Source organism: Echeneis naucrates, chromosome 20 (assembly GCF_900963305.1).
Source record: "Echeneis naucrates chromosome 20, fEcheNa1.1, whole genome shotgun sequence".
In the NCBI taxonomy this organism is placed as follows: domain Eukaryota; kingdom Metazoa; phylum Chordata; class Actinopteri; order Carangiformes; family Echeneidae; genus Echeneis; species Echeneis naucrates.
Window position 1 is genome coordinate 12,048,819 of NC_042530.1, and position 15,276 is coordinate 12,064,094.

Here is a 15,276-nt window from a genome sequence, read left to right on the forward strand (position 1 = left end):
AGAGAACAGAGCATTTGGTTCTGATGGCATGAAGGCTAATAAAAAAGTGCATTCTCAAGTGTGCAACTTAGTTGTTCCTCTTAGTTGTAAATGTGTCTGAGAAGACTGGTTTAGTGTTTCCTTTTATTCTAAAAGCATCTTAGCAATGCAGAAAAAGAAAGGATGAGCAGACAGAGGGGGAAAAATAGAGATCATTACTAATGTCATATCCATTCATTAAATATGAGGCCATCTGAAGGCATACAGCTATTGTTTTTATGCTCCTCTAAGAACACGGTGAGCTCACCTTTCTCTGAACCCCGGCAGTCTTACCTTGGTGTGATTTTGAGCCACTTCTTGCACTATGGATGCTGTGTGGTACGTCTGACACAGGCACATGTGGCATTCTGCATTAGGACCAAAAAGTAGAAACATTAGCACGCTTGTATCTGTGTCTGATTATTTTATGAGGCTCCAGTAGACAAATGGAGGGTCTGTCGAGAGGGGAGGAGCACAGAGGTGAGACACGTGGGCTCCTAAAAGCCCTTCGTTCAATTGTGACTCAGTCGTCATCTCTGCCCCCTAACCCCTTTAAGTGCTGATTAGGAAATGTTTTGTCTGTGTCCTATTGGCACAGTAAGATGGGACAATATCAGAGCTGGTAGATGACTGAATTTTAGCATTTAGCTCCAGGAACTTCACAGATGCCTTTTGCAACCCAAAATGAATTGCTGTGCTTATAAATCACCCAGTTCGTCGTAGCCCTTCTTTTGATACAACATAGCAGTATTATATCACCTCACCTCATCATTTCAGCTTCTTGTAGCTTCAGTTAGCTCATTGTTAGAGGCAGCAGCTCAGGTAAAAACAGTAAGTGGACTGAGTGTGCTTGTTCAGCTACACTGTAGATTCATATGTGGACTCAACAACCACAACTCCTCTAAAGTCATCAACAAAGCATTATCTTTATTCTCACAAACATCAGGTTCTTCATGTACACAAACAGAGCACAAACACTTTCAGTCTTTTTTTTTTTTTTTTTTGAAACAGTCAACATATTAAGTGAACGAAACACATCATATCACCTGGTGTGGGATTTTTCACTGACTTGTGCTGAAAATCACGTATGCTTCTCATCTAACTGAGGGAAGAAGAGTCTGACCCTTAATTCTGTCACTTCCTGGTTTGTGTTGAGGGCATGGAAACAAAGGACAGTTCACTGATGAACATGCAAACATGGCATCAATGAACAGCAGTACTTGGTTTACTGTAGTTTATCCACTCAGTGCGACATGTACACATCAGTGCTTTGCCCTTAATTCACAGTCCTGTACTGTGTGTCAGACACATAAGGACAGCTCCACATGGCTTTTGTTGCCTGTTTCGGCAAATGATAAATTCATTTCGTTTCCTTCCTGCACTGTAACAGAAGAAAGCAGCTGATTCACTAGTTACTCTATGTAAATATATATGTTTTTTTCCTCAATATATCTATATATTCTATATCTATATAAGTCTATATAGCATATACTTTTGGTAGGGTTTTTAAAACATTCAGGTACATTCACTTGACCCTGTAATATTTTTATATGAAAGATAAACACAGACAAATGTTAACAGAGGTACTTGCAATGTAGTAAGGAATTCCCCGACAAGAAACAAGACGTTAAACATCCCCTAAAACTAGGAGAAGCAAACATAACAAATGTCTTAATGCTGGTTCTTTAAGGACCAATCACAAGCATAAATATACTAAAAGATCTGTATTAATCTAGAGTATAAAATAGCATATTTTTCTGGACTTGACAAAGGCTTATATTAGCTCTAATCATAGTCTTGGTGCACACAATTCCACAGGTGGCAACGACAGGTAGGCAATTCGATAGTTTCCTTTGTGTGTTCACTAAATCGACAGTTTTCCGTCAGTGGTTAAAAAGCTAAAATGCAAAACTTAATTCTACAATCACAAGTGTGAATAGACCCTTGGCATATCAAAGAATACACATGGAGGCATTAATCAACAAGTCAAAGAGAGAGAACTTTGCCTACTGAGGATCATACTGATGATAAGCCGCGTTACACATGAAAAACTTTTTTTCTTTTCTCTCTTTTGAAAAGGCCACAAGGATGTCACTTGGGTGCTGGTTAGAAAAGTGTTTCTTCAAGGGTCCAAGTGGGCACATGACCCAAATACTTTAAGTTCAAGTCATAACTGAAAATATTGATTTCTCCTTTAACACGAACAATATTAGATAAAAGTATTTTACACATACTGATTTCTGTTAACCTGTAATAATCCAAGGCCAGTAGATAAAATGTCAGACAGTGTGACAATAGACAGTGTGCCCTTGTTATGAAATGTACATTTCTTCGTATTTTATGAGATCAGTTCACCCAAATCAAAAGGAACAAGGAGAAAAAAAGAAAAAAAAAAAAAGTTCCCACTTTCCAATTGTGTTACGCAGCCTTGCAAATCTTTGAGTTGCTTTGGTTAATGTCAAAGATGTCACAATTCAAAGAATGCTGACTCCAAAATGGAGGTCATGAAATTATGTTTGTGGAGGCCACATGATTTAAAATTTCTATTTTATAAAGAGAAATTCTGTTGTATCTTGTACAAAAAGTCATGGTCAGAACAATTCAGACCATGACTCGCAACGTCTTTGGTTTAAATCCGGCCAAGGACCTCTGTTGCATCCCTCCCTCGCTCCTTCACTTCTTTTATTTTGCCAATAATCATAAAATGCCAAAATCAATGTTGTTATAGCTGAGCTTTTGAAATCTATTTTTTTTTTTTCATATTAAATTGTAGGCAGAAATCTCAGCACAGACACCTTAAAAACTGGGTTCATGAAAGCAAATAATATGCATGGCTAGATACCACAAGAGGTAAGTGTTTGGGTGAAATGAACATTTAAGTTTGACTGTGTCAGCTCGGTTATAAATTACCCTTTCAGTTACATTTAAATAAGGAGTAGAAAAAAATAATAATCTAATTCCCAACAGGATATTAAATACATACCTTAAAAAAATGAAGTTAAAAAAAAAAAACCAAAACAAAAAAAAAACCAAAACAAAACAAAACAGTGCAATCAAAGTAACATGGAAAATAATATTGGATTCTTTGACCTAGAGATAACACCTCTTATGAAATGTAGCACAGAGATCAGTTTTCACCATTGGCTTGATATTGTTTTGCTTTTCTTTTGGACAGACAAATGGTGAAAGACGAAACTAGTGCTAAAACCATAAGAGAGACTCTCCATCCCTGTGCTGCTGATTGTTAGGACTGAGTATATATGAGCAGGAGCCACAGAGAAGGGCGCCATGCCATGAACTAGGCTGGTTAGTGTGGGCTTAGAGAAGGAGTGTCAAGATCTCCATCTGCCTCACACTCTTCTTGGCCAGAGTAGGAGCTCAGTGCGTCCCAAAGCAGGCCAGGTTTCTCACAGTGGTGGCAACTCCTCCAATGCTCCATCACGCCCTCTTTAGTGTCCATCACAACGCTGCACAGGATGCAGTTGAATCCTGCACCCGCTGCAAGGACACCGAGTCCTCCTCTGCTATCTGGTGAGGAGATGGCCGCGCTGTCGTGCCCCTCACTTCCACGGTGGTGGGACATGATGTGCCTCTTCAGCTTGGAGAAGGAGAAGAACTCCTCATCGCAGCTCCCGCACTTGACGAGATTACGTTTTTCGTTGAGTTGCCGCCAATAGTGAGCAGCGTGCTTTACCAGTTCATTCTCAGCATCACGTCCCCCGCGCGGGGCGTGGCCGTCACACAGCTGAACCTGTACCTCCTCCCTGTGCACATAAAGTAAGTGCATCTTCATGTCTGCAAAGGTGGGAGTGATGGCCTGGCAACGGCCACATTTGATCTGCAGCTCCACGGGGTCTTCGCGGTCCTGCTCATCTGATGGCTCCGAGGAGTTGGCCCTGGTGAGGAGAATAAATAATGCTCAACTATGGTCACTTTTTCCACGTGGAACCTCCCCTCCCCTCCATCTGCTCAATAAAAATGCGCAATAACATTGTAACAATGTGCAATTTCATTGCCTATTTTATGTATTTTTAGGTGAAATGTTGCTAGATCTATGTAAATATTTTTTCAGACAATTTCATTTTACTACCTTGTTTCTTTTATATATATATATATATATATATATATATTCCCCACTGAGTGACGAACAAGGGAGTATTATCTGATCATATCTCATAGGGTTATTTACCCATTTCACCTATTTAATTTCACCTAAGGTGAAAGTGCTCATTAGGAAAGAAATTATTTTGATGCAAATTATCATAATCCTACCCCTCCATAGGCACGTCATCTTCATGATGGCTGATTGAAGGCTCCACGGTCAGCACCACCTTGTGGACCTCTCTAAGATGGCTGAAATACACCCCCACATATCCAAAGGCCTTCTCACAGAACTCACAGCGCAGAGACCGACGTGGTCGTACCTCAGAGTGATGAAGCTTCATGTGGGTGCTCAGGCTGCCGGAGTGAGCGTAGGCTTTGCGGCATACCGGGCAGACGTAGGGCCGACTGTTGGTGTGACTGTTCATGTGGCTCTGGAGGTGGTGCTTGAACTGGAAACAGCGGCTACATGTGGGGCAACGGTGGAGTGGGCGGCTGCCTATGAATACTCTGGGATGGGAGGCGCCTCTCAGGAGAGTCACAGGGGCTGGTTGGGGAGGACAGTCAACGGCCTTGGTTGCAGTCGTGGCAGGGAGCTGGTGGCCAAGTGCGAGATCTTGTTCCTGGGCATCTGGGGTAATGGCAGGCAAACTAACTAGTTGGGGAACTGTTTCCATAACTAACATGGGCTTGGGCCGGATGCTCCGATACTTCTTTGAAATATCAACTTCCTTTTGCTTGGAGCCTGGAGTAATTGTGGGTGGTTTTTCAGGGACCCTTCTACGGAAGAAAGACAAAGACCTCTTCTTTCGGGCTTCAAATGCCAAGATGTCTTCCATTGTCTTTCTTTTCCTCCCCCTCTTCTTTCCTGGTGGTTTCTGGAGAGTGCCCAACACAGGCATCAGTGTGGTCTTGGCCTGGGGCTGTAGAGCAGAGTTTGACACCTGGTTGTGACTCAAGGCTTCAGCTGGCTCCAGGGTCTTGATTACAGGATCTATGGGGCTGGTGTGTCCGGTCGGGCTGGAGATATCTTTCTTCTCTGGCGACAAGCTGCTGAGCTTGGCAGCTGGGATGAGGGCGCTCTTCATTTTAGCGTAGGGCAGAATGGGCAGTTTACCCTTCGGTGGGGATGGGATAATCTGGACCGCTTTGCTGAAGATAGCTGGGGAGAGGACAGTGATACTGCTCTGGGGCTGGGCTGCAGTGGGCTTAGATTGGCACAGCCTCACAGTGGTCTTACCTTCCTCTGGGGATTTGACTGGGGAGCTTTTGACAACAGTAGGGGGATACTGGAGGTTCTGAATAAGACCAGTTGTAGCAGGTCGTTCAGAGCCATCTGGTGTTCTCTCCAACTGGGAGCTGGGATAGAGGACAGCATTGTCAGGGAGCAGAGCAGTGACAGAGATGTCTGAGGTGCCTGGATCAATCAGAATTACCTGCTCGGAAGGCTCCTCTTTCAGCACTAAGGTTTCTTTTGTGTGCTTGGACTCCAGTTGTTTTTTCTTCATAGGTGTTGATGACCCACCCACCACTAATTTGGTCTGTACTGTCACAGTATCCTTGGACACCATTTTCATCTTGGCAGCTGCTGGTGGTGATTTGACCTTATCAGTGGTCCCCTTGCTCCTCACTGGCTGGTATCTGGGAATGGGCAGTTTGAGATTCTTTTGGATTGACTGGGTTTGTTGCTGTTGTTGCTGTGGTGTCTGAGAGGAGACAGAAGGGGGCAGCGCCACAAGGGAGAATGTGCCATCCTGACCTGCTATTTGCATTAGTGCATAGTTTTGGGTGGGCACAATGATGGATTTGGGGCTGGAGGCGGTGGTTGCCTCAGGGAGGGCAGAGGGAGGCTGGCAGGACAGGACCGCAGGGGAGGGGGAGGGCACCACGGCCGGGGCCTTAGGGGCAATGCTTCGGAACTGAAGGCTCTTCATCTGAAGGGCTAGACTAACTGGCTACCAACTGAAACACAAACACAAAAAACATGAAGATTAGTTCTTGCAGTGAGACTGCAAGCATTTCAAGTCTTAAATTGCCCTTCCTTCCCAAATGCTCAAACCAAGTTTCCACATCAACAATAACTGGCACCACTGCAACACTCCATGAGAGTCAAGTCTTAGATCAGTTGGATCTGAAATACTTAATAGTAATAACCACATTGACTTGGTTTTGTCTGAAAGCTGCTAAGGTCAGTCAAATAAGTTTGACTTTGGTGCACAACTTTTTCTTTTTAATGGCATCATTAATGTGCAACCCAAGCAGAAGAGAAGCAGCCATAGTGTCAAAAATACAGGCATCTGCACAAGTGTGACAAGCTGTCCTATTACTCGTGTCTCTGGTCACTCACAGCAGGGTCTCTCTCCCTCAGGCTTAGGACAGACTGCCCCCTTTGATTGAGGCCCAGCATGCAGCCATGGTACATGCTGGGGCTCTGTGGGGGGCTTCTTGTACCCCCACTCACTTCCTGGAAGGATCAGCCAGTGGAGCGTGAAAGCTGCCCAACGGCAGGGTCTTTACTACATGAAGAAGGTCTCCCCCTACAATGACCAGCACTGTAACCTGGCCGAAGGCAATAAGGACACCCCTTTAGAAAAAAAGCCCTAGTATTACGCTATCATCCTTTGTTCACAAATAATGTTTCATGGTTACCCAGTGGGGATAAGGCTTTTCCACCCTGTGTCTCACCATTCTGCCTGTGTTGATACAAAATACTGCTGAACTCTATGGGAAACCTATAACCTCAGAGTGAGGTTTTAAACAAGTCTTTATTATCTCAATCTACTGAACAGTTTCCACCCATCAATCAAAAGCCACAGGTATGGCTATAAAAACAATGGCAAAATTCCCTTTAGTTATATCAATACTGTATCTTTATATCAAAAGGAGGTAGAGATTACACTGGAATGCTTCAAAGGGTCTAATTGTAAACAGATTCTGAGCTTTGAATTTCACATTATGACCTGACTTTCAAAAGCACTTTTTAATACAGGCTGACTTGCAGCTCCACTAATCATCAGAAAGTGTAACAATCTGGAGGTGTCACAAAAGGCATATATTCAAAACATCATTTCTGAAGGCAAAAAAAATAAAAATAAAAAATAAGGTAGCCTGGGCAAGAAGATTTCTACATTAAAAAAAGACAGAGCAGAAAAGAAAAACTGCAAAGGGCATATTGTTTAACAGCTGGAAGTGTTTCTGTGTGGAGAAATTATTTATACAGTACCCCTACCGCATTATGACTCCATAAAACTGGAGATATTCCTCCTCTGTGTGGATTGTTGATTCCAGTTTGACTGTGACTTTGGCAGAAAACAGAGTGGAATAAAACTGCGGGAAGTGTGCTCCTCTGGGCATTTTATGTGGCTACAGAGAGCGGACGAAGTGGGTAAAGGCAACATTTGGCTATGAATCCTACCTTGTGAAAGTTTTGACATTAAGGAGAAAAAGGGTGTGTATCAACAGCTGGAGAATCAGCCACAGCAGGCCTGTAATCCTTTTGTCACACGTGATTCAGCAGATGTGACCTGACACCAACTAACACCACACAGAAACAAGTTTCAGCTTCCATTTGTCGCATTCCTCCTGGAAATGTAGGAAAACAATTGGGGCAGATTGGGATTGGATTGGAGGAAGGTGTTATCCAGTTTGCACTAAGATTTGGAAACGTCTAACATTTTTAGCGAGTGCATTGGATATTAAAGCAAGTAGCACTTATCAAATGTCAGAGCTGTCCCAAAAGTCTCTCTCTACAACATGTAAATTTGCTCCGCAAAGTCAGCCAAGTGGTGAACCAACCACTCCTACAGCCACACCACTAGTATGACAAAAATGAGCAAAAATAACTCTCAAAACTGTGTATCTTTTTTTTTTTTTTCAAAACAGCGTCAGATCACTGAAGATACTGGTTTAACACAACAAGCCCTAATACAAAAAGTATGCTGATACAGCCAGTGAATATCCATGATGATGGCATGCCCTCGGCCTTGAGCTGTGATTCACTACACAGAACGGAGCTGAACGGTATTAAAAGTGTCTTCCTTTCTGTTTTGGCTATATAATATGAAGGTCAACGCCTGCTGTGGTCCAGTCAAATCCGTGTGATTACAGAGTTTTGCTGGACAATCAACCCCTCACTTTGGACCATAGGAAGAGTCCTGATGGTTCCAAACTTGGAAAGAACATTGAAAGATTTTGAATATTGTTTTAGTGGCTGACTAAAATCCATATTTTATCAACATTCAAATCCATGGACAGCTCCTTGGACTTGACTGCTTGCTCTTTGGTCTGACAAGTACTGTGAATTGTGGGACAATTATATCATTGATATCATGCTAATATCAATTACATTTACCTCTAATCACGTGGAGAGAGAGAAAGAGAGAAACCTTTCAGAATAATTTTAGGACAATTTGACCCATCTAGGAATATAACAATTTTGTCTTTCCGTTAATAATTAGCTCATTTGTCTACACACACAACTTATTAAGGGGGAACAAAAGAGTAGATTGAATATATTAAACCTAAGGCAACAAAATGTGTGAAAAAAAAAGTGAAAGGATCTAAAAACTTTCCAAAGTGACTGTGATTCCCCTCCATACACAGGATCAGAGGACCCTTGCATCAGCCAAGGTACAGATACAGTGACTGAACATGCCTTTAACTGAAAATCTGTGTCTAACTTTAGATGTAACTGCGGTCTGACTGACCTTGTCTTGAGTCAGAGAGAGAAATGCACAGGGAGGTCACAGATGCTACTCAATCTGCGGCTGGATTTGAAATGCCAGCCACTCTAATCTGACTGGGGTCAGAGGTTAGAGCTGGGGTGATGCAGAAACCTGGTTTGTGGAGGGAATGTGGGAGGCTGAGGGAGAATCAGAAGAAAAAAAGGTGGGGGTGATCCACAGAGACAGATTATCAGGTAAAGCCAGAGGGGTGAGAGGTGAGGATCTGCTGTTTATGCTGGAAACAGGTCAGGGTTGAGCAGGAGGGCAGTGTGGGGATGGGCCAGGCATCCACCTGGAATGGAATGAAATGGTATGAAGTCAACTGCACAAACCTACACGCAAAAAAGAAACAAAAAAAAAAAGCCCTCAACCCAGGACCTGGGTCACATGAAGATGTGATCCAGCCAAGACCAATGGGCTAACCAGACAAAACAACCTGCCTATTGTTATCCAGTAATGCATCCCTGAAGCATTCTCTGATTTTGCTTTGTCTTGCTTTTGGCCAACTACTGTTTGAACTGCAGAGTCCAGCATTTTGGACCCAGTATATTGAGACTGGGGCTGGAATAGAAATGCAAGCCAACCTCGCCTGTTTAAAAATAAAAAATAAAAACCACTAATAACATTCTCATGTGAAAATGTCAGCTCCTGGACAGCAGTAGACAATAAGAAATGTTTTTTTCTCTCCTGGTGAGTTTTAAAAAACTAAATCCAAAGTGTTTCAAGGGAAGCGGTGCAGGGAGCATACTAGTGTGGGGTTTGTTATCTCCCTTGTAGGTGAGAGCAGTGCTCATCTGGGACACAAAGATAGAGCCTGGAGATGGAGGGGGTCTGGAATGAAGAGTGTATATGCAAGAGGGAGGGCTGAAAAACCCTGCAGAGGCCAAGCTCCCCTAGTTTTTAGCCCAGATGAAAGGCCAGGATCTGGGCTAGATAAGAGGGCAAATCACAGGGGGTTGGGGCCAGCCGGCTGTGAGAAGCCATGTCCAGCGGCCATCTTTCACCTACCTCCTCTCTCTCGCCTGTGCACACAAACACACATAGGAAGGTGAATGTGACTGGTTAAATTGTAATAAAGCTAAAATATACATTACAAATGTGATATGTACATATACATTTAGTCAGTGAACACAAAGGGAGAATTTCATGGCTCATGCAGTCCAAGAGGAGATGAGATCATACAATTTTCTTTCCTCCTGAGTGAACTTAGGTGTTATCTGTGCTTGATCGCTTCTTGCTGCATGCATGCTAACTGCTCATATTTGCGCCCCTGCCTGAGGTGTGTGTGTGTGTGTATGCCAAGGAGCCAGGGTCTAGAGCGAGAGCGATCATGGAGAAAATGAAATCAGTGTTTGCAGAGGTCCTTGTTTTGTCCCAGAGCTCTGCTGAACGAGAGCGCCAAAGAATAGATGCAGGCATCATACACACACAAACACACGATGACCAGCAACTTGGTAACGTCCAGCTGCTCCTTTTACAACTAAATGCAAAAAAGTAATGCAAAAGAGAACGTTAGCACCGTATGTTACTCATTGCATGAGCACTGACACACACTTGCACACACAAACACAGAAAACGCACACACACAACCGTATGTCATCCACTGTCACCTGAGCAAATCAATGCAAGGGAGAAATCCATTCCAATTAGGATCCCGCTGCTCTGCCCTGCATGTGGATGGAGATCAATCGATAGAGAAATCCCACCACTAACCTGCCGTTCCTCTTGTACAAGATGCTGCACTGAGAGTCTAGATGCTTTGCTTTTATTGACTCACATCTGAGAAATGATGGAATGAATAGCTATAATCATTTTCCTTTGTATTTAAACAGTTCTCTGGTTATAAATGTACTAGGCAGTAAACTAGATTTCACAGATTGGTCATTGCAGAGAATCTTGGTGCCCAGTCAAAAACAAGGCTCTTTTCAAGGCAGGATGCTGTAAACCCCTGACAACCAATGACCTTTGACCTGATGTCCAACAAAGGCCATGTGTCATTCTCAGGAAGTTGTAATACCTTCAATCATCCATGCTAATGGTTGAACCAAATATGCATGTGAGCCTGCACAGAAAGACACCAACACAGTCCAAAACAGTCAAACATAGTCACACACACACACACACACAGATGACACGGCTGCCAGCTCAGAGCTGAGTTGCGTCAACGTGAAATGGAGGTGACAGCGGTGTGTTTGAGTGTACATATGTGTGCAGAGGTGTGTGTTCAAGGTCTCAAGTGTTAATGTGGCCCCCCTCAGGCAGTCAGCACTGTGTTCAACATCCAGACTTTGCTCAACACTAAACCTTTACCTGACCTTTCCCTCTGCCGTGACATTTGGACCCTTCTGAATAGGTCAAACAGCACTAAAGAGTGGTGGAAAAATAGAAGGAGGGGAGTTGTAGAAGAAAACGGGGAGCTGTGCTGTCAGAAATCAGCACAGAGAGGTGAGAGGGAGCGGGAATATGTAAGTGCCAATATTATAGTATTTACGATGTCCCATTTACTGGATCTCCTTCAAGAATTTAAATATGCAAACTAAGGTACAAAGCTCATCAAACTTAATGCCGTCTCAACAGCTAGTTCAGCACACCCTAAAACTAAGACCGATAAGAGTTTGGTTTGAGGTTTTATGGATGTGTAGAAACACTTAAGGCAGGAAGTTTCTGCAATTTCATTTTAAAAGGCAACCAACAGGAACAAGGCAGGAAATGACAAAATATTGGTATGATACTACAAAAGGAGATAAGAGACAAAAACACACTGGTGGATGTGGACAGGATGCCGGACATACAAACTTGTCTTTCTCTGGTAACAAGGAAGCAGATAAAACATGCTGAACTAAAAAATAAGGATGAGGATGTAGGATTGGACAGGAAAACAAAACAATTTGTAACAGTCTGCGGGGACACATTTGTTTAATACCTGTAAGAAGGTGTTTTCAATGTGGCCTGCAGTTTCCTTTTTAACTGACTGTAGGACACATCCATCCAGAATGGTGATATTTAAAAGAAATATTGCATGAACACACATTACAAGATGTCCACTCCTTTTTCTCTTAGAAGACACAAAGCAATTTTTGTCTTCCATTACATTAAATCTTTTGAATACAAATGTCAATACGTTACGCCTATCCTATTAGAGATTACAGAAGATGTGGAGGTGGTGTCATTACATATGGTCAGTCTCTCATCATGTTCTCATAAAAGATGAGACCTGTTCAGTGTTGACCAGCAAGCAAGCCAAAAATAAATAAAGAAAATAAATAAACAAAATGAAATAAAACAAAAATCATGTGGTGTGATCTGAGGAGGCACACAACAGCTCCGTGACAAGCCACAAATACATGATCATGAATGTTTGTGGTGGTGTTTGTTGCAAAACTACAACAGCACAAAAATGAAGTTCAATTGTAAAGGAAATTTAAAGAGGTTCTCTCCCAAATATGGTCTGGTTTGTTTGTTGACAATGGGTGTGTTTTCTAACACCTGCAAGACTGCAGCTAGACCCTTAAAAAAAAAAGAAAAAAGAAAGAAGTGATTTTAAACTTCGGATGGTCACCCACAGATGTTCAACATGGGATGTAACATGCAGTAAGTAGGACACATGAGGGAGACTTAAGATGCAGTTGCGTCAGACAGTATGACCACAAAACAACTGAAGACTCAAAGGTTTTTCAGTTTGTTGCATACATCTTTCATCGGATCAGGAAATGTTCAAACCAGCACTGCCTACACAGCTAGTCTCCAAAACTTGCCCGGAGTCCGTCATTCATTCATTCATTGCTCCTCCACGCCTACTAGCAGATGTGCAGTGTCTGCTGTAATGCACTGGTATGCATAAACTCACAAGTAAATAACCTGTTTGACATGCAAACACGCCCACGGATGAGGACTTGCAAAGAATTTTTATTCACTCATGCCCAATGCCACTGCAACCTCAACTGGGACACTAAGAATGCACCTGCAATCCTGGTTCCACCTTAATGATCACTTCATGCACTGGGAGAACTTTAATGGGGGCCCTAGAAGGAAGGAAGGAAGGGAGGAAGCTGCCAGTTTGCTAATTTTAGGCACTCTGGATCTCAGATGAAATGCTAGAAAAGGCAGAGAGGAGGCGTGGAGAGGCGGGAAAGTTCTCTGTCTCTCACTTTCTCCATCACATCTTTCTAACTATCATTACCTCCTGCATCCGCTACGAGAGAGAGTCTCATAGCTCTTTGATTCTCTGAATCATTTCTCCCTCTCTTCCTGTTCTCAGCTTTCTCTGTCTCTTTCTCCCTTTTCCCGACTCCCCCTTTCATTCTCACTCCCCCCTTCTGTCAGTACCTGAGTAAATAAACAGTGTTGTGTGGGATGCTAATTAGAGCAGGTTCAGGGACGTGACAAGCCCTGAGACAGATAAACAGCAAGGTGGGGAGGAGAAGAGATGATATGGAAGGGTGGGGGTGGAGGAAACCCACCCCAAGGGCAACACAACACAGACACAAACACATCAGCTTAGCGGTGAAGGACAGACGAGTGGTTTTGGCTTTCAACCCAACTGAGGGTGGCTTTGAAGCGAAGGGTGGTAGTAAGAAAGAGGACTTTGAAAGGGCTGCAATGAAGTGGAAGGGTGCTAGCAGAGAAAAGCAGGCACATGGTAGAGGTTGAGCCACGATGCGAGGACCTCATGCAAACTTCCTTAATGACGGCTGCTCCTGGAGACCCAGTGTGAGATCAAAAGAATATGCAGATGAAGCCAACAGTTCTCCTGTTGAGGTGAGCCTGGGCTTCTTAAAGCAGGTCAATGGTAGGCAGCTTGTTATTTAACATAAGATGTCCCTTCTAGAGGGAAAAGGCTGTTAGGTATGCAGGTAAGTAATGTATATTACACAGGAGAGCTCAACACAAACAAGTGCTGACTATCTTTTAATAAAAATCTATGCAATCACGATATCTCCCTGAAAGTGATGCTGAAACAGAATTACAGATGTGAGACCTGGACTAAAGTCACACTTCAGTTACAAAAAAACTTGGTCTGCAAGAGCTTAATGTACCATCTGAGTCTTCCCACAATAAGAATCTTAAAGAACCTCACAATTTTTTTCATTTCACAAATACCCTTTTCACTCCAAAAGAAGCAGTTTTTTTAAAAAGCTGGATAAACCTTCAATTAACTCTGGGCAAGTAGGCATCATTTATGTGCTCTGAAATGTATAAAAAGGTGCAAAAATGTGTGTGATCACTTAAATGCCTTTCATTGCAGATGAAAGTATAATGTTCGAATGTTTTTTTTACCAATGGGAAAGGGGCAAAAGTTTAATGGTTCATATTTATACCAGGTAAAAGTGTGCAGTGTTTCACGGGAATTAAGTTATTGGTTGTCTAACAAAAAACAAGGGAAGAAGCAGTTCCAGTTTTCTTCCAAAGTTATCTAGAACACAAATGTAAGAGTCCAGGGGCCAGTTATGGCACCCAGGGCATCTAATCAGCTACAAATGAGTATTTCAGCTCACCCAATAAAACATTACAAAACTGCCAACTAACTTCAGTAAAACACCTTTTAGTCGAATAGGTGACAGGAGCAAACTGGACTACTGGCTTATCTTCTGACTTTAGATTTGAAAACAACAACAACAACAACAAAAAAATCTGATTCAAGTTGGTGAATTTTCAAAGTCACCAAAGCTAATAAATATTCATTTCTAATATCTGATAACCTTACAACTTCATTTCAGTTATGTTGAAAACTTGCACTGAAAGTCACTTTAACGCTCAGTATTGAGAGATCTGATCCTGCAACTGGATATTCTTATGAAAACCTCTTACTTCAACTTGCCCTCACAGACTTGACCCTTGCTTTCTCAATACTTCACTTTTATTAGGCTGTTGGACTGTTCTGTTTCCTCAGTGTCACTTTGTTTGTTGCAGCAGAGGTTATTTGCCTCTTTTGACAGAAAAATTAACAGAAAGAATTTTTGTCTCATGGATTACACGAATCTTGTAGTAAGGAAAGAAAGAAAAATTCCCCTGTAGTGAAAACCCAAGCTACAGTCCACCCACACACCAACCTCCCAAAATACTTTTCAGTTGCAAGCTTGAAACTGTTCATGGTTATTTCTCACTATAGCCATTTTCGTACGTTCCAACTATTGTAGATCTCAGCACTTCAGCACCATGGCTTAGTGGCCACAGTGCTGCGCTTGTATAAACAGCTCCCAGGGGTGACTGTGTGTTAAACTGTGAATGGAACATGTGGCTTTATTGAGCAGCGGCATGAACATTCAATCACTTCTCTCTGAAATAAAATCTATTCGAAAATAGTTATCTTCCCCTTTAAAAACACTTCACAGCTCTTTTGGTGATTCTTTATCTCGAGTCCATAAATTGAGCATCTGCTCAGGTGTCTTTGTTGAGTTATTCAAAACCATAAGAAATGTTATCTCATATGGAT

The 15,276-nt window shown here is 42.6% G+C and overlaps 1 protein-coding gene across 1 annotated transcript in view; it reads right to left on the reverse strand.

Moving 5' to 3' along the window:
* Nucleotides 1–972: 972 nt before the first annotated feature.
* Nucleotides 973–15,276, reverse strand: part of znf438 (zinc finger protein 438) — a 43,792-nt gene continuing 29,488 nt past the window's right edge. The window contains exons 3-4 of the mRNA XM_029529467.1: nucleotides 4,291–6,081; nucleotides 973–3,914 (exon numbers count right to left, since the gene is read on the reverse strand). Coding sequence (XP_029385327.1) covers nucleotides 3,326–3,914; nucleotides 4,291–6,053 — 2,352 coding nt within the window. The 5' untranslated portion in view covers nucleotides 6,054–6,081 and the 3' untranslated portion in view covers nucleotides 973–3,325. The remainder of the gene's footprint in view (nucleotides 3,915–4,290; nucleotides 6,082–15,276) is intronic.